The following is a 22,818-nucleotide window of genomic DNA, read 5'->3' as shown; positions in this document are numbered from 1 at the left end:
CTTTTTCCTTGTCCCTTTTCTTAGGTATGACATCTGACTGCCCCTCACCAACAGTGGAGAAACAGAGAAACATCTCCTAGTTATAGAAATAGCTCTATTGGGAAAATATCAAGTAAATGATCCATAAGTCCTTGTATTCTGACAGCAGCTATTTTTGTAAATAGTGCATTTTTCTGACCCTGTGCTCCATGTCAGGGCAATTAAAATCACTGACTGAATCGCCAAAGAATAACAGGGGAGAGCCTTTGATCATGTAAGTCTGTAAGCATGTTCTAGGTGAACATTTATCCATCTCTGGCTTGTCACGAGAGACTGCTCAAATACTTTATTTATTTCTGCCCCCTCCACACCCTCTTGTTGTTTGTGCTCGCTATCTGCTATCTGTGTCTGTTGGTTGTGTGCTCTTGTCTTCTTTTCAGGAAGCACTGGAAACCAAACCAGGAAACTCCCACGTGGGAGGGAGGCACCCACTTGCTTGAGCCACCTCCACCCCGTTTGTTGTGTCTCTCATTGTGTTTCCTCACTGTGTCTCTTCGTTGCGTAATTTCTCCATGCCAGCCCGCTGTCTTGTTTGTCTTCTTTAGGAAGAACTGGCAACTGAACCCAGGACCTCCCATTTGGTAGGAAGGCGCCCAAATGCTTGAGCCACATCCGTTTCCCTGCTCAAATACTTTTAAGAGATGAATTAAAAGAGAATAAAAACTCTCACACCCAGTTTCATTTGAGGAAGATGCCTCAGCTGAATCCTCTATGCACTGAGGAATGACTAAAGCTATGTTCTATCTGGTCAGGAGATATTCATGCAGTAAATGGAGAATACTAGTAGGACTGTGAGCATGTCAATCGTGCTACATGTGGGGGTAGGGAGTAGAAGGGGAACCATCATAAACATTTGGCTTACATTATAAAACAGGCTGGTAGTTTTATAAAATGTCTAACCCAACAGCCAACAACCTAAGTTAAATCTGCCAGGGAGGAATTCTTAAAAAAAAAAAAAAAGACGAGGTACGCACACATACATATCTTTCAATATGTTATGGTTAGCCTTTTGAAATACAGGACCAGGATGAAAAAATTTTATTTGAAATAATTTGGTCTTCTAGAGAATGAAAACCAATTAACACAAGAGGCAAAGATTGAGATGATTCCTTATTTAATATTCCTAATTTTCAAGACATTAGTAATAAATTATAGATGGTCTAGGACAGCATGGCAATGTGAAATGCACAGCTCACAAAAAGAATATTCACCTTTTGCATTTCCTTACTGTGCATAGTACTTTCAAACAATATTTTGCAATTAGGTTGAAACGATGAATGACTTTATTCTGGGAAAGAAAATAGTTAAATCTGATTTAACAAACTCTGAATATGGAGGGTTACAGTACTTTAAGAAGGGATGTATAATGAGACAACATTTGACTTCACTGGAGACAAAAATCTAAAGACCTAAACTGAGAAAAGAAATGTTTAACAATTTGTTTCTCTTTAGAGAATTTCTCTAGGTTGCTCAAGTCAAAGAATACATACCCTGCCTCATTAGGGTCAGACTGCTCGACTTACCTGGATGAACCACCATTTTACCAGAGAAAAGATGATGCTAAGAGAGTGATAATGTCACTATTACTGCCCTCTTTTCTACCACACTATAGCCCTTTCAGGACTATTGTGAAAGAGAACATGACCTACAAAACCCTTAGTTTCCTCTTCTAAAGCCAGAGACAACAGTATCCATCTCTTAAAGTACTGAGGAGGATTAAGGGCTTGTCCTAAAGTGAGACACACAGTAAGCCCTTAGTGCATGTTAGATTGCTTTTTCTGTTTTTATATTCAGGGCAGCACAATACAATTCATTGTGACATTTCCACTATCTAGATTGGGACCACAGATTCCCTATGGGAGACATGCAGATGCAGCCAAAACGAACAAAAGGAAGAAAACAAACTTGACATTTCTGTTTACAGAAATGCATCACATATCCATGCAAGTGGATATATATGGGTTTCATTCATTATTTAGTGGAATCCCCAAAAAGAAATCTATATCTAAGTATATAAAAATATATATATTTGACTTTAGTTGCTATAAGCGATATTTGCAAGTAAAATCACTTAAAAATATTTGAGTCTTAATTTTAAAAGAATAGGGATTTATGCATCATCATAGATATATCCTAAAGCAGACTTCTAATAGTAACATATAGAAAATGTGTTTAAGTGTGATGTTTCTAAAAGTTTTATTACTTTACTCATATCTATTTTGAGACTTTGTAACAAAATGTCCTTAAGTTACCATAAAGAAGCACGGTGTAACAAGTATAGTATCTAAAAGCACTATTTTTTTTGTGAATGAAGACAATGACGCCTATAGTGGGTACATAAATTGCTCAGACTTCTTTATAGTTAATTGGAATTACATCTTTTAAGTTAAATTGTTCTTTTTCTGTACTATAATTGATTGCTAGTAGGACTGAATCTTTCTAAATATAAAGGCATTAGAAATAACAATAACTATGTAGACTCTTATAGCAGGATATTATTTTAAAGGCCGGAAATTCAAAACAACTGAACTGTCCAACAACACGAATGGACAAGCAAACTGATATATCCATTCAACGTAACAGTACTTAGGAGAAGAAAAAGAAGAAATGGACTATTGGTACATAAAAGATGGATCAAAATCATGATACTGAATGACAGAAGACAGGCAAAAACAGTACATACTGCATGATTCCATTGACATAAAATCCTAGAAGAGAGAAATCTAATCAACAGTGACAGAAACTGATTAGCGGATGCCTGGAGTTAGGGGTGGAGGAAGGGATAGATTAAAAAGGGGCATGAGGTACGTTTTGGAGTGATGGAACTGTTAATTATCTTGATTTGCAGTGATGGTTTCATGGATGAAACCATGTCAATACTGACAGAAAGTATACACTTTAAATATATGTCACTGATTGCACTTTAATTATACCTCAATAAAGTTAGTGGAAAAAAACTTTATTGTTCAAGTTTGTGTCTAATTCCTTTTACACAAATCATGAGAAAAATACTAGCAAATATATTACTTTCTTGTAAGTAATCAATAATGATCCTAGGAATTTCTGGGTTTAAACAAGATAAGTAATGAAAAATTCTTCTGGCTTATATTCTTAAAGAAGATTTAATTTATGTTGAGATTGTGCTCCCTCAATGCTAACTGAAAGAGATATCAGAGCTTTGAAGAGTGGGTCTACTCTATAAATAATATAGCCAGTTAAATGAGGTTCAGGGATTTCAGTGCTCTCTTTTCATATATTGTGAAATGGATGCTGTCTTAACTATGATTTAAATAGATATGTAGGAAACAGTTTCTCAGTTATATCTGGAACAACTTCTTGGATTCTGACAAATACACAATCTGTAGAATACCTATGTGTGCAAACTCACTCAGAAAAATAAATTATAAAAGTGTCCAAAAGCAACATATGATATTCTTCTCTAGACTGTAAGCTACTTAGTGTGTGTCTGCTAACTTCAAGACTGTAGCGCTTGCCAGATGGGAGGCACTCACACATTTGTTGAATTTATTTCATATTGGCCAAGATGACAGGTGAGGCTTTGCTGAAAATTTATTGTTAATTTTCCAAATGTTAGAAATAACTAGTGCTTCTCAAAGTTAAGAAAGGTACCAAAGGAAAAACAACCTTCCCACCCTCCCAAATAAAAACTGTTTCTGGTATGCACAAATATAAAACTTTGCTACTTTACTTATGTCCTTTATTCAACTGTAAAGCAAAAATCAATTTACAAATTAAATGCACACTAAATTTTAAAAATCAATAACATTTAAAGTTCAATTTAACTCGACAGATGATAGATTGTTGGTTTGGAGCTGTATGTACCCCCAAAAATCATGTTCTTATACTTAATCCATTCCTGTGAGTGTGAACCCATAAATAAGATCTTTTGATTAGGTTATTTCAGTTAAAGTGTGGCCCAGAATGGCTCTTAATCCTATTACTATGTCCTTCATAAGGAGAATGAAACACACAGAGAGATTGCCACAGGAAGCAAGAAGCTGCAATTAACAGAACTGGGAAGAGAACAGAGAGTACAGGAAAGACTGCCACATGGTCTGCCCATGTGTCAGTGAAACCAAGGACTAAAAATCACAAGGCAGCCAGTCCCAGAATGCCAGGTCCTGGAAAGAAAGCATTACTTTGATGACACCTTGACTGGGGCTTTCTCTTAGCCTTAAAACCATGAGCTAATAAATACCCATTTTTTTCTTTTTTTCCTTTTTATTTATTATTTTTTTTAAATACACATTTTTTTAACCCAACCTATTTCATGGTATTTGCTTGAAGAGCCAAGGAAACTAAAACAATGACAATGTTTCGATGAAATTAACTTATCTTTCAAAGTGAATATAAGCTGGAATGCACAGCATGGTGCTATTTTTGTTGTTGTTTAGTTTGTTTTTAAGGAAAGCATATTTTTAAAAATTTATTTATCTTTTTTTTTTAAGATACACAGATCACACAAAATAAGGAAAGCATATTAATATGACTATGGGCTACATGATACCTCTGCTCTGCCACTTATTATCTGTGTGACACTGGGCAAGTTATCTAACCTCTAAGGTCCTCATTTTACTTATCTTTAAAGTGGAGTTTATACAGATGAATAGAATGGTAGAATGATGAAAGTTGTTGAAACTGGGTGATGGATATACAGGAGTTCATTAACTTATTCTATCTCCTTTGTGTATATTTGACATTTTCTATTAATAAAAGTAAAAAATTTTGAACCTCAGTTTTTAATAAAACCTTTTCTTAAATTTAAAGATTTCTTTTCAGAATAACTATCTTATGTGTCAAAGAAATATTCTGTTAAAGTATAATTCCTTTCGTTTGAATTCAGATTTGTTTTGTTGTTAGTAAAGCACGAAAAATTTTAAGATTAAATTTAGAACTTTGTATTAAAAAATAAAGTGGAGTTTAGCATCTTTACCATAATAATAGTTAATACAAATACTATTTTAAATGCTTTACCTATACTAACTAATTTCATCCTCACAACATCATTTTTCAGATGAAGAATCTGACACTTGGATAAAATAACTTGCCTATAGGCACATTACCAGTAAATGATGGAGGTAGAATTTCAAACCAGACTATACTGTTAACCACCAAATCTCATAATGTTGTTGCTTAAAAATAATTCCTAGCTGATCAGGATTAAATGCATTAATACATGTAAAAAGTGCTTAGAATTATGCCTGACTCACAATAACATTCAGTAAATGTTGACTGTAGTTATTTTCTGTCTCCCATCACATTTCTTCAAGAGTGCAGTGATGTCACATGTGTCTTTACTTGACAAGAATATATCACATCTTCCCTCTACTTCAGTTTTCTTATCAGCCTAAGCCAATTAAGGTTGTGAAACACAGCATCTACATACCAACTTGATGCCACAGCAGATGTGAGCCCAGATACATTCTCAGCACTAATCAGAATAAACTCACACTAATTCTTTATTACATAACAATCAAAATAAAAATTGGAGGATACCTAATATATCCAAGTTGTCTCCCCCTTTCAGAGATCCAAATTATAAAACTGTTCACTTGTCTACACTTTTGAAAGAACATGTTATAGAGCGCTCTGGCCTGTTTAAAAACATAACTTGGTGGAATGGGTGTAGCTAAGCAGTTGGGTGCCTGCTTCATACATATAAGGTCCCGGGTTCAATCTCCGGTACCTTTTAAAGAAAAAAAAAAGAAGGAAGAAAAACATAATTTCTGTCCCTGGTGGATTGGTAATTGATCCTTTGTGTTCTTTTTGCCCAACATAGTAACAGGCACATAGCTGGACTCACAGGTTTGGTGAACTGAATCCAGGAGTGACAAAGGTAGAGAGAAATTACGCAGAGGCAGGCAGTACAGAAAGACTGCAAAGCCAAACTGGTCAGGGAGAACCATACAGTGCAAACAATAAAAATGCCCAATTCAACCCCCTTTCTCCCCCCCATACACACAATTCTGGACAAAGAACACTTATCATGACAAATATAGCTGACTGACTTAGGCAGAACTGTTGCGTTCAAACTGAGTGGGCCCAGCTCATGTGTACCTTCTGAGTTCAAACCTGGAATTTTTTCTCCTTTACATTTCCTTGTCCATATAGAGAATAACTATCTTACTCTCTGGGAGCTTAGATTTTAGCCTGACTTCTTGGCTACAGCATAGACTAGGAACTAGGGAAGTTTTAAGCTGCAATGACCGACTTCTCCGGTGTTTGAGGGCAGACTTGGCTATTTTATTCTTGGGCTTAAAACACCCACATTAAATGTGTCCACAAAGAAGAGATGAGATGTGGGGGCATTTTCGGGACTTGGAGTTGTCCTCAATGACATTGCATTTCCTGCCATAACCCACTGAATGTACTGGGGGAGAGTGTAAACTACAATGTAAACTATAATCCATGAGGTGCAGCACTGCTCCAAAATGTATTTACCAAGTGCAATGAATGTGCCACATTGGATGCAAGAGGTTGTTGATGTGGGAAGAGTGGGGGGTGGGGAGTGGGGTATGTGGGAACTTCATATTTTTTAATGTCACATTTTTTTGTGATCTATGTACCTTTAAAAAAAGACAATAAAAAAAAATGTGCCCACAGACCCACGCATCCCTGTCCCCATGACGGTGCGAAAGAAGCCACATAGATATAGTCTGTGTCACCTGCCAGGTAGCGGGACTTGGCAAGGAACTCCCCTGGAAGGTCCACTCCGGGACTGCGGGGGAACACGGCTTCTGGCTCCTGACTAGTAAGCGGGTCCCGGCCCTCGAGTCCCTGGAGCCTGCGTCTTCCTCCCTACTACCCCCAGCGGCGCAAAGTGGGACGCGTGTTGGGAGGGTGGAAGGGAAAGCTCGGAGGGGCGCGACGCTGCGCGAGGCGAGGAGTGTGAACGCCCAGTCGCCGGCCTCGTCTCTCTGGGGGTTCCAGCCGCGGCCGCGGGCTCTAGAAAGAAGCCAGTGAGGCCCTGGAAACGGAAGCCTCAACGCGGCAGACCTAATCCTTGAAAACAAAAACAAAAACAAAACGTTTCTTGAAAAATTCCCTCCACCCCAAGCGGGTACGAGGACGCAAAAGGGATCCAGTTCTTTTGGCCTCCGGAAGTCTAAATGGCCCTTAGACACCCGCCTAAGAACTTGAAACTACCAAGCCACGGTGACCAAGAAGCACCGTGGTCAAAAATCACCTGTGGAGTTTTGGATAAAGCACACCCAGGAACACACACCCCAGTAAGTGGAGCCCAGAAACCTGCGTGTTTCCACAGGCTGATTTAGTGGACCAGACTCCGCAAGGCCATCCCTGGTCCCGCCCCAGAAATTTTCCTCTCTCCACCCCTCTCCGCCCCCGCCACCCATTCCAGACCAAAGGGCTAATCGCTCTTTCCCAGTCCCAGGCTTCCAGCCTCGCAGAACCGCAGCGAAAGCGCATCCGCCACCCCCGCCCCCACCCCCGGGCGAGGGGAGCCCCGCGGGCGCCGCCACGCGCCTCGGCCAGGCTGGCTGCGCCCCCTTGGCAGCCCAGCACCCATACCTTTCCCAATGACTTCCAGTAGCGCCTTTTCTTCCTGTGTCAGCTCGCCTTTCTTTACGTGAACCATTGCTCCCGCCAGCCTGAAGGTTATTCCGTTTCTCTGGAAGTATGATAAGGAAATAACGTGTCTGCGTTGGCAATGTCGGCGGCAGCGGCAACCTGAGAGCAGGGCACCGAGCGGCCAAACGCGGAAACGCCGGGATCCTCTGCTCCCGCCCGCCAACCAGCAGGCAGCGGGCGAGCTCGGGCGAGCCGGGCGGGCGCTCTCGGCAGGCCCAGCCCCTGCTCCGCCCTCGCGGCCTCACTGGCCCGGCCGGGAGGAGGACCTGAGAGAGGCGGCCGCAAGGGGTCCCCATTGGGCCAGCCCGGGGAGGAGCAACCAAACAGCGAAGAACGGAGGGGAGAATTAAATTCCTCTTGCCCTCCCCCTCACCCCACCCCGTCCGGTACGGATATTCGAAGATCGCTCAATATTCGCAATTCACTCTCTGGCAACTTTATGTCCTTAGATGGCTCCTTGGGTTGTCCCGAGTGCCCCGCTCTCGCAGCATTTCCTCCGCATCCCCGAGAGTGGCACCACCCGAGCAGGGGGCGGGCTGGGAGGTCGGGGCGGTGCGCGAGGCGGGGCTCCGCCGGGCTCCGTGTGTCGGTGTCAATGTGTCTGTCCTTCACTCCTCCATTGTCTGCCGCCGCCGCCGCCGCCGCCGCCGCCGCCGGAACCGCTGCAGCCCTCAGCCTCGCGCGTCGTCGCTACCTCCTCGGACAGGTGAGAGGCAGCGCAGGCGGGGCCGGGGGAGCGGGGAGCGCTGGAGGCGCTGCGGCCGCCCCCCGCAGGGGGCTTCCACCCGGGCGCGAGCGGGCTGCGAGGAAGCATGTGCTGCTGGAGCGGCTTCCTGCCTCTCCGTGGAGGAGCCCCATTTCCCCCGGCACCCGGTCAGCACCGCGTGCGCCACCTATCAGTGCCCCGGGACGACGACCTCCGCGCTCCCCGCGTCTGGCCGCCCCGGGAGGGAGCCCCTGGGGCCGAGACGGGGCGGGGGCGGGCCACGCGGTGGGAAGTGGCGGGTGTGCCTGGTGGGGTGCGTGGCACCGTCTGATGCGCCTTGGGGGGGGAGGCCCGAGCTGGGCCAGCTCTGGGCAAGGGATGAGGAGAGCGCTCCCCTTTACGATCGAGGTGCACACACGATGAGAATAGACTCGACGGAAGGGAGTTCTCTTTTGGCAAGCCTCGCCCTCCCCGGTACTTGTCATCTCCTCTCGGGCCACTCTGGAAGCTGGTCGTCCGGCGGTGCCTGTTTAAGATGTTTGGAAGCAACTGACGTTTGCACTAACACTTCATTCAGGAGAGACGGCCTCGTGGAGGAGGAAGGAAGGGCCTCTAAGCTCTGCTAGAGTTCCAAACCTCTTTGTAACTCAGATCTTGAGATTTGGAAAGGGGGAGGGGATAAGGGCGCGAGGATCTAACTGGTGGTGCTGTCTATATATATAGCTTCTGATTAGTCTTTTAATCCAGTCTTCGTTCTAGTGTAAAATGTAGTCTTGGGCTACGACCATAGATAGGGGGTAAATGCAAGTATGTAGCCTCCTGTGGCTCAAACAAGATTTGGTTGCTACAGTATATAGTCAAGCATCCCTCCAGGGCTCGCGTGGGTATTTACAGCTTTAATGAAAGCTTCTTTAAAAATTGGTGTTTACTTACTGTTCTCTACAGACTAACTAGTATTGATGTTTCTCTCAAGACCCATCTGCTTCAATGAGAAATATTTGAATAGTTATGTAGATGGGTTTTTGTGAGACATCCCCAGGACCAACCACCCTTTCTCCCCAGTGACATATATGAAGTGGAATGCATTTTCCTCTGTCTTTGCACCTTCATTTTGCTTAAAGCATTCACTAACACTTCTGAAATCCGGGGAAATGATCAGCATTATTTCCTGCCTCTAACAAAAATCTTCCCTAAGTCCCAGCTGGTTTTTTTTTCCCCTAAGGCTTCATCTTTAGAGGCTGGGACATCTCAAGTGAAAATGGTCTGAAATTATTCATCTCAATGTATAACAAAGAAACTTTTGTTTGACAATGCTGTAATAATGATGTGGATACTCAAACATCAAGTAGTAAGGTTTTTGAGAGTGACTGATCTTTGGTAATACTAAAATGCTGTTACTGTCACAGTTACAATTGAATTGTAACATACTATTATGTAGGAGGCATCTACAAACCTAAGAAAATTCTTGAGTGTAAGCTTTCCAACATATGACTTCATATTTTACGGCAGATTCATGGGCAGAATTAGGCACTTAGTTGCCCAGTAGTTCCATCTCTTGTGCCAAATTTGGGCCCTGGTTACCTGAATGTCACACCTTTTGGTCTTACAGGGTTGTCAGTTCCTTGAAGATAGCATCTTCTATTTTCTTAGTGCCTCATGGTACCTGGTTGATACTTAGTCTACTGTCAATACATGACCTCAGTAAATTTAGAGTCAATGACATTTAAAGGGAAAAACTAACACCAACCTAGAAATTCAGATAAAAGATGTTCAGTTTAAATATCTAGAAACACATGCAATGGATTAGTGTTCATCAAATGAATTACATCATTTTATACATCATAGATAATTAATGTAAGAATAAGGTTAGCCAATAGAGTACATTTGACTAGGTCATGAAACTTTTCTTGAACTAAGAATATATTCACATCAAAGTTTTATTGATTATAAAAATAGCTTCTACATATTGAATATTTAGTTGGTACCAGATATTCTATTAGATTCCCAGCATAAATTTATTTTAATCATCGTTATAACAATCCAGGAATTAGTATTATCTCCATTTCTACAAGTAAGAGGCCAGAAACTAAGGGAAATTAGTTAATATGCCCAAAGCCCCACCTTTGGGAAGGACAGTGCCAGAATTGGAACCAATATCTGTCCCCAAAACCTTTTCTTTATTACTTGCCCATATGCCTGGCAGTCAAGAGGAAATTATATAAATTTTCTCTGACTATTAGTTCATACATTTGTATGGGTTCAACATGCCAAAGTTACAAAAATTAATTCTCTTCCCATCTCTTTTGCCAGTCCCCTCTCTTGCTTCATAACCAGTGGCATCTGTTTCTCTCATTACCTTTCAGAGATATTTTGTGTATTTCCACTTCTTTTTTTTTTTTTTTTTTACAGAAATGGGCCATACTAACATTATTCCATACATCATAATAAATTGTGTAGGATGCTTTGGTCTCTCTTTTATTTCTTTCTTCACCTTTTTAAAAGTAATGATCTCTGAAATGTCTGAAATTTTCTCATGAGTCCCCTCATCTCTTTTTCTATTACTGCCACCATAGACCTCCTACCTATTGCTGTGAATTCATAAGTAGCCTGTTTCTTGCTTACCTCACCCTATCCAGCAAATTCAAAGAACTATCACTTTAATAAACATCGAGCACCCATCATCCACAGAAGGTGAGATTTATGCTGTAAAATGATAGAAAAGATTCACTTAAGATGTGTTAATGGCTCTCCATTGGCCACAGATTGGAAGCCCCAGGTCTGGCTTGGTAGCTTGGACTTCTGGTCCCAGCCTGCATTTCCAGTCAGCCAGCCCCTCCCACACTCTTTGCTCTAACGTAACCACACTGCTTGTTCCTAACATGCCTGTAACTTCCGCCCCATTGTTCCTATGTCTCACTTCCTGGAATGACCTCCTTTCTCTCTTCACTGAGTCTCCCCTCCTCAGATATGGTGAACTTCAGTTTTCAGGACACTACCTCAATGTAACCTCCTTCAACAGCTTTTGTGGTCACCTCTCTCATTCTCCCACCACCTCTAGCATTCACGGAATGTCATACTGAGTACAGACACTAGTAAACACATTTATTCATGTCCCTCACAAAGGGGATACTAAGTAAGATCTTTGCATGGGGGATGCTACTGATAGGCACCATAGTTGCTGGTGTCAATATTGGCATCTTATAATTCTGTTCTGTCTTATAGGGCCTAACCACCCTGAATTCAGTTGCCCTCATTGCTTCTTCTGGGTTCCCATGAAAATATCTAAAACACTTCTCATCACATTCTGTTATAGATGTTGTTTTTGTTAATATATATTTTACCCTTTCCTTTTAGACTATACATTAACTAGATCCAATGTATCTTTGTTTCTCAAGAACATACTCCATGGTCATGTACCTAGTGTATGCTCAGTATATGCCTGAGTTGAATTCAGTTTGACCTCTGGCAGTGTGATGTGATATGGCACCCAGCACACACAGCCATAATCAAGAGCAAGAGACATTTGGGTCTCAGGCTTCTTGACATTCCCTGAATGCTGTCCACCAAAGAAAAAATGTTTCTCTGCACCCATACAAATTTGGCATTCCATCCTGGATTCCCCCATTAAAGCCTCTAAGCTACAGCTCTCTGCTTTAAGAGAATGTAACTTCCTTTTTATTGCAGGGGAATAGTTCATTTTTAAGGATTATATCTTTCAGAGTTGTGTTTTCCCTGATATTTGACTTTCATTTCTTAGACCTAAGTATATTTCTTGGCCAATCAAAGATTTGGTGATATTAAGGAATTTTAATGTTTTTAGGTTTGAAAATAATATTGTGATTATAGTTTCAAGAGATCCATTATCTTTTAGAGGAATTTACTTACACATCTAGGGAGGGAATGATATGATATCTGAGATTTGCTTTAATATAATTCTGTGGCTGTGAGGGGCAAGGAATGGGTGAGAGTATAAATGAGACAAAATTGACTAGTGAACTGTTGAGATTGGGTGATAAGTACATTGGAACCATCTCTCTACTTTTAGATATATATGGAATTTTCCATAATGAAAATTTTAAAAGGAAAATTTGGAAGTGTTTTCCTAATACATAGGAAAAGTAATATGAAAGAAGTGTTCTCTTTTTTTTGAGTTCAGCTTATGCAGTTTATTCATTTAACAGCTGCACCTTAATCTTCAGAGTACTGTCTTGTGAACAATGCATTTCCATAAACACTTCACATTTTAACTTCTCCACAAAACTAAAAGGAAGGTGGCATTACTAAGGGCTTCTGTCACAGGCTTATGAATATCTTACTGACAGTTAATCATCTTTTTTGGAAACTGACAAAGTAATTTACAGACAAGTCTGAACAAAGGGTGCAAGTATTTTTGGTTTCACTGAGAAAATCAAGATGTGAATAAAGTAGAGATACTGATTTCCATGTATGCCTCATAAACTGATTCAGAAGGCATCTCCAAAAAAAAATAGAAATACCAAAACTGAGTAATATTAGCATTATTAAAAGTATAAATGATAATAGGAAAATCAGGACCAGACTCACTATCAGCTGTGTCTGCTAGGCACTCATTCTAATTAAATGCTTATTTTGATACCTACTTTGTAGATTCTTGCTACCTTGTAAGTTGTTTCTTGATCTTGATGTTCAAGTTTCTTTCATGTTTTGGATTTATTAGATAGTAATGCTGCCAAAGACCATGTGTAGTGGAATCTTCTTTATACTGTTTATAACATGTCTTCCCATACTTTGTTTAAAGAGTATTTAAAGATATTTCATTAAGCTTCAAAACTAAATTTTTACAATGTCTAAGGATAATGTAGTCAGTCCAGGATCACTGCAGGAAAAGTTTGAACTATATAGTATATGTCCATCCTCGACTCAAATTAACATTAGATACACGAAGTGTCACTGTGGAATGTAAAACTCTAGGCTGGCACCTCTTATTGATGAGTATAATTATACTTTAACACTAATTAAAAATCGAATGCTATTTTGGCGTCAAAAGGTGAAAGGTAAGCATTCACCTTTCCAATAAGTATATTTTAAGCTACAAAATTGGTATTTTTTATATCTCTTGTCATTTGGTTATCTATTGTGGGATTGTGTTTGATCCAGCGGACAAAGCAGCCCTTTAAAACCATATTCATCAGCCTCTGTGTAAAACCTTTCTGTGGGTCTGTTGATTATGGAGGATAATGGCCCCATTAAATAGCCTCTTCTGACCCAGTAGGGAGTGATTGTGAATGGCTCCTGGGAGGCAACCAAGCATAATCACAGGACTGGGGATTGGGATGCTATGGCCAAGCCCTAAAACAATAGGAACTATATAACCATCCTAAAGTCCTGTCCTGACTGGTTATGTCAGCCTACAACTCTGTACTCTTGTGAGAACTTCCCTTTGCACATTCAAGTAGCTACCTGACTTCTGCCAGTCTTTCAGCTTCGTTTCTCACAATGTTATTACTCCTCTACCCACCCTCCACAATTCCTGCTCCTGGGGTACCCTCCTGCACACATTTCTGTTCATTAAGTTTTACTTGAATTCTTCTCAGTTCAAGTGGCCTCTCATCCACCTAATCTTCTCCAGTCTTCTCCCAGCACAGCACAGACACAAGGGTGGAGTACGGAACAAGTGGAGCTCAGTGGAAGGGCTGGATCACAGAGAAGGTGAGACTTGACTGGGTCTTGAAGAGTTGGTGAATTTGAGTAGGCAGTGCAGGAAAGAGCACTCTGGGGAGAACATCCTCCAAGGAAACAGCCTATAAAATAGAGATAGGACTGTAATTTTTATGGCCAGTCATAATGGAACTAGGAGTAATTCATTTAAAACATGTTTAACTCGATATGCCAACTTTTTAAAACCATACAAGTAGTACATTATGTTTTAGAGCACATTGCATCAGTATGTCCTGGCTCTCAAATAATTTGTAATATGTAACTTCACATGTTTTCAAGACTAAAGTGGAAACTAGTATCTTCAATTGGTGGTAGCAAGAAAGTTGATAATGTCCATAAAGAGAAACAATGAGAGAGAAAATCATGTAGTTAGAATATTTGCCATTCCATATAAAATTAAATGAAATTATCCAAAGTAGCTAGAAAATAAAATGAATAGGAAATATTTTGTGAAGCTTACTTTGCAAATAAAATATATTTGGCTGTCTGATCCATGGAACCTGTTTTTTGCCTATACCTTAAAAGAATTTTAGCACTTGTTTTTCTCAATTGGATTCCTTTTTTTTTTAATTGGCCTGTTCCAGTTTTTTTTTTTATCTGTTTTTACTGATGAATGGAATAAAGACATTGCTGAAACAGTTAAACCTGTGAGACAAATTCATGGAAATAATTTTAATGGCAGAGTATGGTTGTCAGTAGGCATTTCCATAACAATGTTCCTTTGTATCTATGAGGGGGGGGAAACATGATTTAGAACAACTTCTTAATCTGTGTTGTTGTTTTTAATGTAAAATTTACCAATATTAGCAGGGCATACTCAAGAATACTTTTAAATTTTACCTTGCACTCATGTCTATGCATTGAGTCCAGTGGTCTCCTTAGCAAGTAGCTTTGGGGCAATTAAGTGCCAGGTAGAATGATTTGGCCTGTTTCAAATTCCACATATGTTGAGTGAAGATTGACCCAAAAAAAAAAAAAATGCTCAGAAAATCATACTTTTAAACTATCTACTTTGAAAATAAAGGTTTAGTTAACTCACTGATTGAACCACTTTGTCTTGATTTTTAACATCATGTGTTTCCTTTGACTTTTTGTTCTCTTAATTCTAGAAATATTAATATTTTAGTAGGAAGGGAATATTAAGTTAGATCTGTATAAGATGTAGAATTACATTTTCTCTTCCTAGTTCAACATATTTTTATGCTAGATGAAAATTTTTTAAAAAGTAATTTTAGATGTACTGTTATTTTTTAGGACTTATAAATAAATCTCGAAAAACCACTGGGGCAAGTGAGTAACAATATAGACTAGTGACTCCTTGCACAGAAGAGAATCTGTATAAACCACAATGGAGTGTGCAGTTTTGTGGTATTCTGATATCCTTTTCTTTTTCTATGTTCAAACTAACCTGCATAGCTTCCTTGATTTATGGTTATTTCTAAGGAAAAATAAAAAGATAATGACATGTTCTTCTTAGTATACAAGGCAATAGAACAGGGCTATTATAAACAGGAAAGAGAACCCTAAGTTGATGGTGTAGAGGAAACTGTGGCCAGAGGAGTGGGATGTGAGCATTAGTGTTAGAGAGTGTCAGGACTGTGTTTTTGTTAAGCCTGAAGGAAATGGTTTGAAAACTGGATAGTGTGGAGAAAGAAACCATTTCCCCATAAATTTCCTTTTTTTTTTTGGTCTGTAAGAGGCAGGACTTTTGTTAAAACCTCTCTGAAGATGAAGGGTTTTTTCTTCATTAATGGAACTCTGTGGAGAACATTTTGCAAACTGAGGTTACCCAAGTGCTGACCCAGCTTTAAATTAATATTTATGCTATACTCTGCCTAATTCTAAACCATATAACCTGTGAGGCAAATAATGAAAAAGCTGCATTTGAGAATCATATGAATAGCTACCTTAGACATTGCAATAACTTTGGATGGCTATTTGAAAGTGCACTGAGATGAGACTGAGGTGATCAAATTTTGGCACTAATTCTACTACTTATGAGAGCTCAGGAAGGGCAGGGATTTTAACGCCTTGTCTCCCTCCTCCCCTCACCAATGCTAGAGTAGACTGTGGCGTGACATCTCTGAACCTTATCCAAGTGTTAGATGAGCGCTTGGATTTAGGTCTGTGATTAAAGTGTTCCATGCTTCATGGATCTCAATTATAAATTAAAAAGTAAAAGACATTTAATTATTAAAATGTTAATGAAAACACTTGCAACTCAAATGCATTTGGTATTTTAACCCATGGAGATTATAAGTGTTTATCAACTCATTTTGCCAGATATTTGAGCAGTATTGGAACAAAGCTCTCCCTGCTAGAAAGTGACCAAACATGAAACTTATCAGATTTGGTCCCTGCTGTAGCCCTCTTGACTAGAACTAGACCTGGCATAAATTGGGTAAATGGAGAAATGAATGATTCTCTGTATCTTTGAACCTTTTTTAAAAAAAGAATAATTAAGAAAGTTTTTGACTATGCACAGGTTTGGTATTGTTTTGGAGTTTATATGGTCTTCCTAAAAAATTGCAAAAGATCATAAAGGGGTACAGTCCCATAACACCAGTGTGCTATGCCCCCACTAAGTTCTTGGCTGGGCTTTGGCATTTCTACCCAGTTCTTGTCCTCCTTGTTGTGTAATAAGCATATATGTGCTAAGTAACTTTTTTGTCTGCAACCCTTCAAATGAAGCTTCACCTGTTGACAGTCTTGGGCAGGACCCCACCTGGGAGGATGGAGTAGGAGTTTCTTGGTTGTAAGAAGTAGTAAATGAGCAGTTGTTTGGGCTCCCGCCCACCAGCACCTTCTGTGAGCTTCTTGAATGTCCATTACTACACTTTTCTAAGCAATTGCTCCAAGACAAAATTCTCTCCATTTCCAGTCTAGAATATTATGCTGTTCTGATTTTCATTTCCTTTTCCACCTTACCTCATTTAGGAAAGCATGGTTGTATACGCGCTCAATGAGTATCCAATGGAAAGTAAATTTCATGTGAGAGTCATCTTTTTCCTTTACAAAGTAAGGTTCAAAGTCTCAGCTATCTTCCTGTGACATAGCCCTTTTCTGAAAGAATATTTGAAGTAATAATAGTTTTAGTAAAAATTGCCATTGTCTTTTATGCAGTTCAGGTGAAATCTCAAAGAGATTGACATCTGCTAGTGAGGAGTATGTGTACTAGAAGGTACAGTATGGTTAAATATTGAAATAGACACATCAGCTAGCTTTAAAATGTTTACCCACTTCCACTAGATTGGGCTCTGAAGTACCCGTGGTTGTTTCCTAAAAGTAAATTCACAAAACAGTGAAATTTCTCATCATTGAGGATATTAAAAAAAATGTCCTATAGATTCTGGGGGAACTTCTAAAAGAAAATGTTCATAAATCTATTATTCAAAAAGAGTTATGATTAATGGCAGCATTATTTAATATATAGTCTTCCTTTATTGAAGGAAGAGATTAATTTAATTGGTAAATTCTGGAATATCTTTAATCAGTTAAATTCCTATATAGCATTTTGTACTTATATATGTACTACTTTGACAAATATTAAATACATATATAGAAAAGCAATGGGTTGTTTTGTTGGATTTTTTTAATAGTTTTTTTAAAACTTTTCTGTTCAGGATTAACTTTTCTTTTGCATATTTGTTTTGAATTAGCAGAAGTTAGAGCATCTTATCTTTAAAAACCTCATGTATTTTGTGCACATACTGTTGATATTATTTTCATGATGGTGATCTTTAATAATCAGTTTCATTTTATATATTTCTTCACTGTCTTCAAACAAGACTAATAGAGAGAAATATTTCCATGGCAGGAATAATGAAGGTATTGCAGGCCATGGTTAAGCAATTCATAGCTCACTTATGCCAAAGGTTTTGTATAGTCTAGGTATCAGCAGGATAAAGAGCCCCCTCTTCTGCTGCAGCAGTAAAGATATTTCATTGACTATCTTCTTGTCCACAGGATGGTCACACACAAGGAAATATATTAACCAAAATAATGTATTCTAAAAATCTTCAAACCAAGAGTTGATTTTTTTTTCTTTTTACTGGAGTTTACAGTCAATACAACAGGGTTATTTCCTACTTTATTGCTCTGCAGGTTTTGAGGGATTTGGAAAGTTATGGTACCTGTTCCTGTGGTAACCTTTATTTCCATGAAGTCCCAGAAAAACAAAATCCTTGTGTAGTTCAGGTTCCTGGGCTTTTTCAACTCCCTGAATCATTCCCCTTGTTCAACTTCATTCCCTAAAATACATATGGCTTTCAGTGTTTGCCTTTGCTCCATGCTCCTATATTCGTTTTTATTTCTGAGCTATTTGAAAGTAGTTTGTATATACAATGCCCCTTTATCCCTTATTATTCCAGTGTGTGTTTCCTTAGAACAAAAATGCTTCTCTCACATAACCACAGCACAGTAATAAAATACACTGAGTTTAACATAGATAACATATGTATAGTGCAGTCCACACTCCAATTTCATCATTTGTCTCCAAGCTCTCCTTTATATGTGTTTTCTTCCCCCAGCATCCAGTCCAGGATTACATATTGCATTTAGTTGTGTCTTTTTAGTTCTCCTTTAATCTGAAACAATTCTTTAGTCCGTGTTTTTTGTTTTTTAAAGACGTTGACATTTTGAAGAACACAGACCAGTTGTTTTGCAGAATGTCCCTCAGTATACATTTGTTTCCTCATGATTAGATTCAGGTCATGCATTTTTATATGGAATAACACAGAGTGATGTTATGTCCTTCTCAGTGTAAAACATGCTGAGACATGTTATGTCCATTTTTCCCTTATCAAGATGTTGTCTTGTTTCTCTACCGTGTAGTTACTATTTTCCCATTTGTAATTTATGGAGAGAAGCTTTGAGGCTATGTGATTATCCTGATGATCTCCAAGCATCCTTTTCCCCCCACCCTGCACTGCAACCCATATCTGTGTAGATTAAGCATACATTGATGATTCCTGCCTAAATCAAGTTTTGCTGTGATGTTTGCAGAATGGTGATTTTCTAACTCCATGATACTGTCTCTGTTTATTAGTAGACATTTTATTCAATTAATTAGTATCCATTGCTGTCCGTAATTATTTTGGTCTTCACTTTGTCCCAGATTTGGCCAGTGAGAATGTCATCAAGATGATTCCTACATCATTTCAGGCAATTTTGGTCTTCTGGTAAAAGCAGTTTGTACTTTAACAAGTACAGCTGTCCCAGGATCATATTGAACCTTCCATGTCCAAACCTTGGAATGAGATATTTGTCCATGGAAGCTTGGTTTCTTTTAGAGAGGAACGGTATTTAAAATGAAGATCTGGTGATAGATTTCTCTTTATGCACAAATAACATTATTATTATGACTCTTTTAGAAATGGACTGAGCTTCAAAAGGGATTAAAGGTATTTTACTTAAACATATATAATTTTCTAATTCTAAAAATGGTTTATACTCAGTTTCATATTATAGAAAATAGAGACAAGTATAGACTAGAGGAATAAAATGCTCCTGAGCCCTCTGCTCATGTTGCCTGCTGTTGAGTGTTAGTGTATTTAACATAGTTAAGATCACATCATGTATATAGAATTTTGTATTTTGCCTTTTCTACTTAGCATTTCATTGTTTTCTCCAAGTCAAATTAGACAATTTCATTATTCAGTCACATTTTGCCTTTTAAAATTCCTCTTTCCTTTATTGTCTTTTTGTTCCCATTACTGTGATCTCCTTAAGTAGGAAAAGTTTGTCTGTCAGTATTCAGTGTTCTCTTTTTCTCCCTCCCCTCCTCACCTCCCACATTCTTGCCTACCCCTCCTTGAATAACATAGGAAGTAAAATTGTCAGTGTGGAAATAAATCAGAAGCAGGAAGCATTAATTTTATAATACTAATTGTACTTTTGATTTTAGATATGACAAGTGACTCAGTGATAAATTTGTTTTCTCCAGAATTGACGTCAATGTTTGGCAAATATAAGCAAATCATTGAATGAAGTATCTGCTTAATTGCTGCAATGGTATGTTTAGATGTGTGCAGTTTTCAGGCTTTTGCAGGCAGGAACCACCTCTGATTTTGCTCACCATTGAGCAAGGTTTTCTCAACCTTGGCACTATCGACACTTTGGACTTAATAATCCTTTGTTGTGGGGCTGCCCTATGCATTGTGGGAAGTTTAGCAAAATCCATGGCCTCTATCCACTAGATTCCAGTAGCACCGTCTCCAAACATTGTCAAATGACTCTGGGGAAGTATGAAGCAAAAAATATTTATATACATTTAAGCCACAGCTGGATAATTAGTCATTGAACATTTCCTTGTTTTATGCCCCATTTCCTTTAAGTTACCTGAAGTTGCTATTTGAAATATTTTAGGCATGCAGTTATCAAAATCATATCATCTTATTGACATAGGTTATGCCCTGAAGCATTCTATTTGAGGAAAGGACTTTGTAATAGCCTAAGTATGCTACTATGGTGCTTGTGACTTTCAAAGTGATGAGAAAAATAAGAATGATATCATCAAGTTAGAGCATCTGGATGGTTGAATGTACACGCTGTTGTTGGGAGAAGGGAAGGATCTATAAGAGATTCCAGGAAAGCGAAAGGGCCCTAGGAAGGGAATGTGCATACCCTAACAGACTTCTTAAAGATGGTATTAAGGAGAGGGCTTGTGTTGATAGAGTAAAATTACTTGGGAGTTGTTTTATACTTTTGAAAAGTTTTTTAAAATGACTGCAATTGGATGAAATAAGTGACCTTACATAATTGCCTTAATTTGTTTTTATGTAGAGTTGTACATTGACATTTAAAATATGATTTTTAGAAAAATATATTTTTGGACACATTTATAAAATAAATTTTATTATGGTGCCTTCAAATTTTCTTAAGGAAGATTTTGAAGTAACATTGGTACACTTTTTTTCACAGCACAATTCTTTGGGCTCCAGTAATTCTTCCCTTATAAGGTAGTTGCTTAACACAATTTAATATTTTGCAATTAGTGTCCCCCACTGCAAAATATGGTTGGAAGTTTTTGAGAAGAAAAGCATTATTAAATCTCATGCTTTTTAAGAAAGAAATTTTTGTTCTTTTATTCTAGAAAGGATAAGAATGAAGGGGATATGTAAGTATAATGGCAATATATTTGTATTAAAAATATTTGGTTTTATTTAGAAACATTTTTCTTTTATTGCTAGTATATCTGATATTTAAAATTTTTCACATTTTTTCAGTTATAAACGCTATGACTTACATAGAATTTGTTAGGAGATATAAACAAGCTTTGTAGAGGCTGGTAATTTTTTTGAGTATAAGATGCTAATGTTACAAAATGATAAGGATATTAAACAAATGTTTAATCTGAACATAAATTGTATAGTGCTATTACAGGCATATATTTATAATAATTTCAACTTTAGAGCGATTTATTTAATTATTTTTGTTTCATTTGAAAGAATGATTCTACAATGTTTTCCACCCCAAATTTTCCTGAATATGATACTTTTGATAAAGGATTTTTTTTGATACTTGTTCTTGGAGTTTTAACATTAACGGAAAAGAGAATAGTCTACAAATGTAGGTAATTTTGACTTTTGTCCATATGGTAAATGACTTCACTCATTTACAATATGGAATAAAAGGTAGTTCTTGAAACTTGCTACTGAACACAAAATACTTGGTAAGAATATTGCTAGTGAAGTGAATCAATTTCCATCATCATACAGTTCTATTGGATACTGCTCTAGAGCAGAGGTCTGCAAGCTAAGTCCTGGGGGCTAAATCTGATCCACTCGCTGCTTGTTTTGTAAATAAAGTTTTATTGGAATACAACTGTGCCCATTTGTTTACATATTCTCTGTGGGTTGCTTTCATACTATAAAAGCAGAGTGGAGGAGCTACAAGGGAGACTGTATGACCTACACAGCCTCAAATATTTCCTATCTATTTTTTACAAAAAAAGTTTGTGACCCTTTTTTTAAATATACATACTCTTAACATTTGAGGTTGTTTGAATAGCGTAGGTATTATATGCATCACATGTATTACTAATTTAGCATGTTGTGTTAGGGATACCTTTTGCACTTAGCAGATAATGCATTTTTTTAAAAAGATTTATTTTTTGTTTATTTCTCTCCCCTTCCCCTCCCAACCCCCCATTGTCTGCTCTCTGTGTCCATTTGCTGAGTGTTCTTCTTTGTCAGCTTCTGTTGTTGTCAGCAGCACGGGAATCTGTGTTTCTTTTTGTTGCATCATCTTGTTGTGTCAGCTCTCTGTGTGTGCGGTGCCATTCTTGGGCAGGCTGCACTTTCTTGGGCGCTGGGAGGCTCTCCTTACGGGGCGCACCCCTTGCACGTGGGGCTCCCTTACGTGGGGGACACCCCTGCGTGGCAGGGCACTCCTTGTGCGCATCAGCACTGCACATGGGCCAGCTCCACACGGGTCAAGGAGGCCCGGGGTTTGAACCGTGGACCTCCCATGTGGTAGACCGATGCCCTGTCCACTGGGCCAAGTCTGCTTCCCCAGATAATGCATTTTTTACAAATTGAAGGTTTGTGGCAAACCTGCATCAAGTAAGTCGGCACCATTTTTCCAACAGCATGTGCTCACTTTGTGTCTCTGTTAAATTTTAATTAAGTTATGTGCATTGGTTTTTTAGACATAATGCTATTGCAGATTTAACAGACTACAGTAAGTGTCACTTCTGGATTAATAGGTGAGAACCGTCATCCCCTTGTAGGGACACGTAGAAGATGAGTCCTCTAGTCGATCTG

The 22,818-nt window shown here is 38.7% G+C and overlaps 2 protein-coding genes across 2 annotated transcripts in view; one reads left to right on the top strand and one right to left on the bottom strand.

Moving 5' to 3' along the window:
• ANKMY2 (ankyrin repeat and MYND domain containing 2) overlaps positions 1 to 7,927 on the bottom strand; it is a 31,983-nt gene extending 24,056 nt beyond the window's left edge. The window contains exon 1 of the mRNA XM_058296916.1: positions 7,591 to 7,927. Within this exon, the coding sequence (XP_058152899.1) occupies positions 7,591 to 7,657 (67 nt within the window). The 5' untranslated portion in view covers positions 7,658 to 7,927. The remainder of the gene's footprint in view (positions 1 to 7,590) is intronic.
• Positions 7,928 to 7,957: 30 nt separating this feature from the next.
• Positions 7,958 to 22,818, top strand: part of BZW2 (basic leucine zipper and W2 domains 2) — a 55,134-nt gene continuing 40,273 nt past the window's right edge. The window contains exon 1 of the mRNA XM_004467942.5: positions 7,958 to 8,356. Within this exon, the coding sequence (XP_004467999.3) occupies positions 8,100 to 8,356 (257 nt within the window). The 5' untranslated portion in view covers positions 7,958 to 8,099. The remainder of the gene's footprint in view (positions 8,357 to 22,818) is intronic.

Source organism: Dasypus novemcinctus, chromosome 5 (assembly GCF_030445035.2).
Source record: "Dasypus novemcinctus isolate mDasNov1 chromosome 5, mDasNov1.1.hap2, whole genome shotgun sequence".
NCBI classification, from domain to species: Eukaryota; Metazoa; Chordata; class Mammalia; order Cingulata; family Dasypodidae; genus Dasypus; species Dasypus novemcinctus.
Note: the sequence above shows the minus strand (reverse complement) of the source record. Positions and strands in the feature narration are given on the sequence as shown.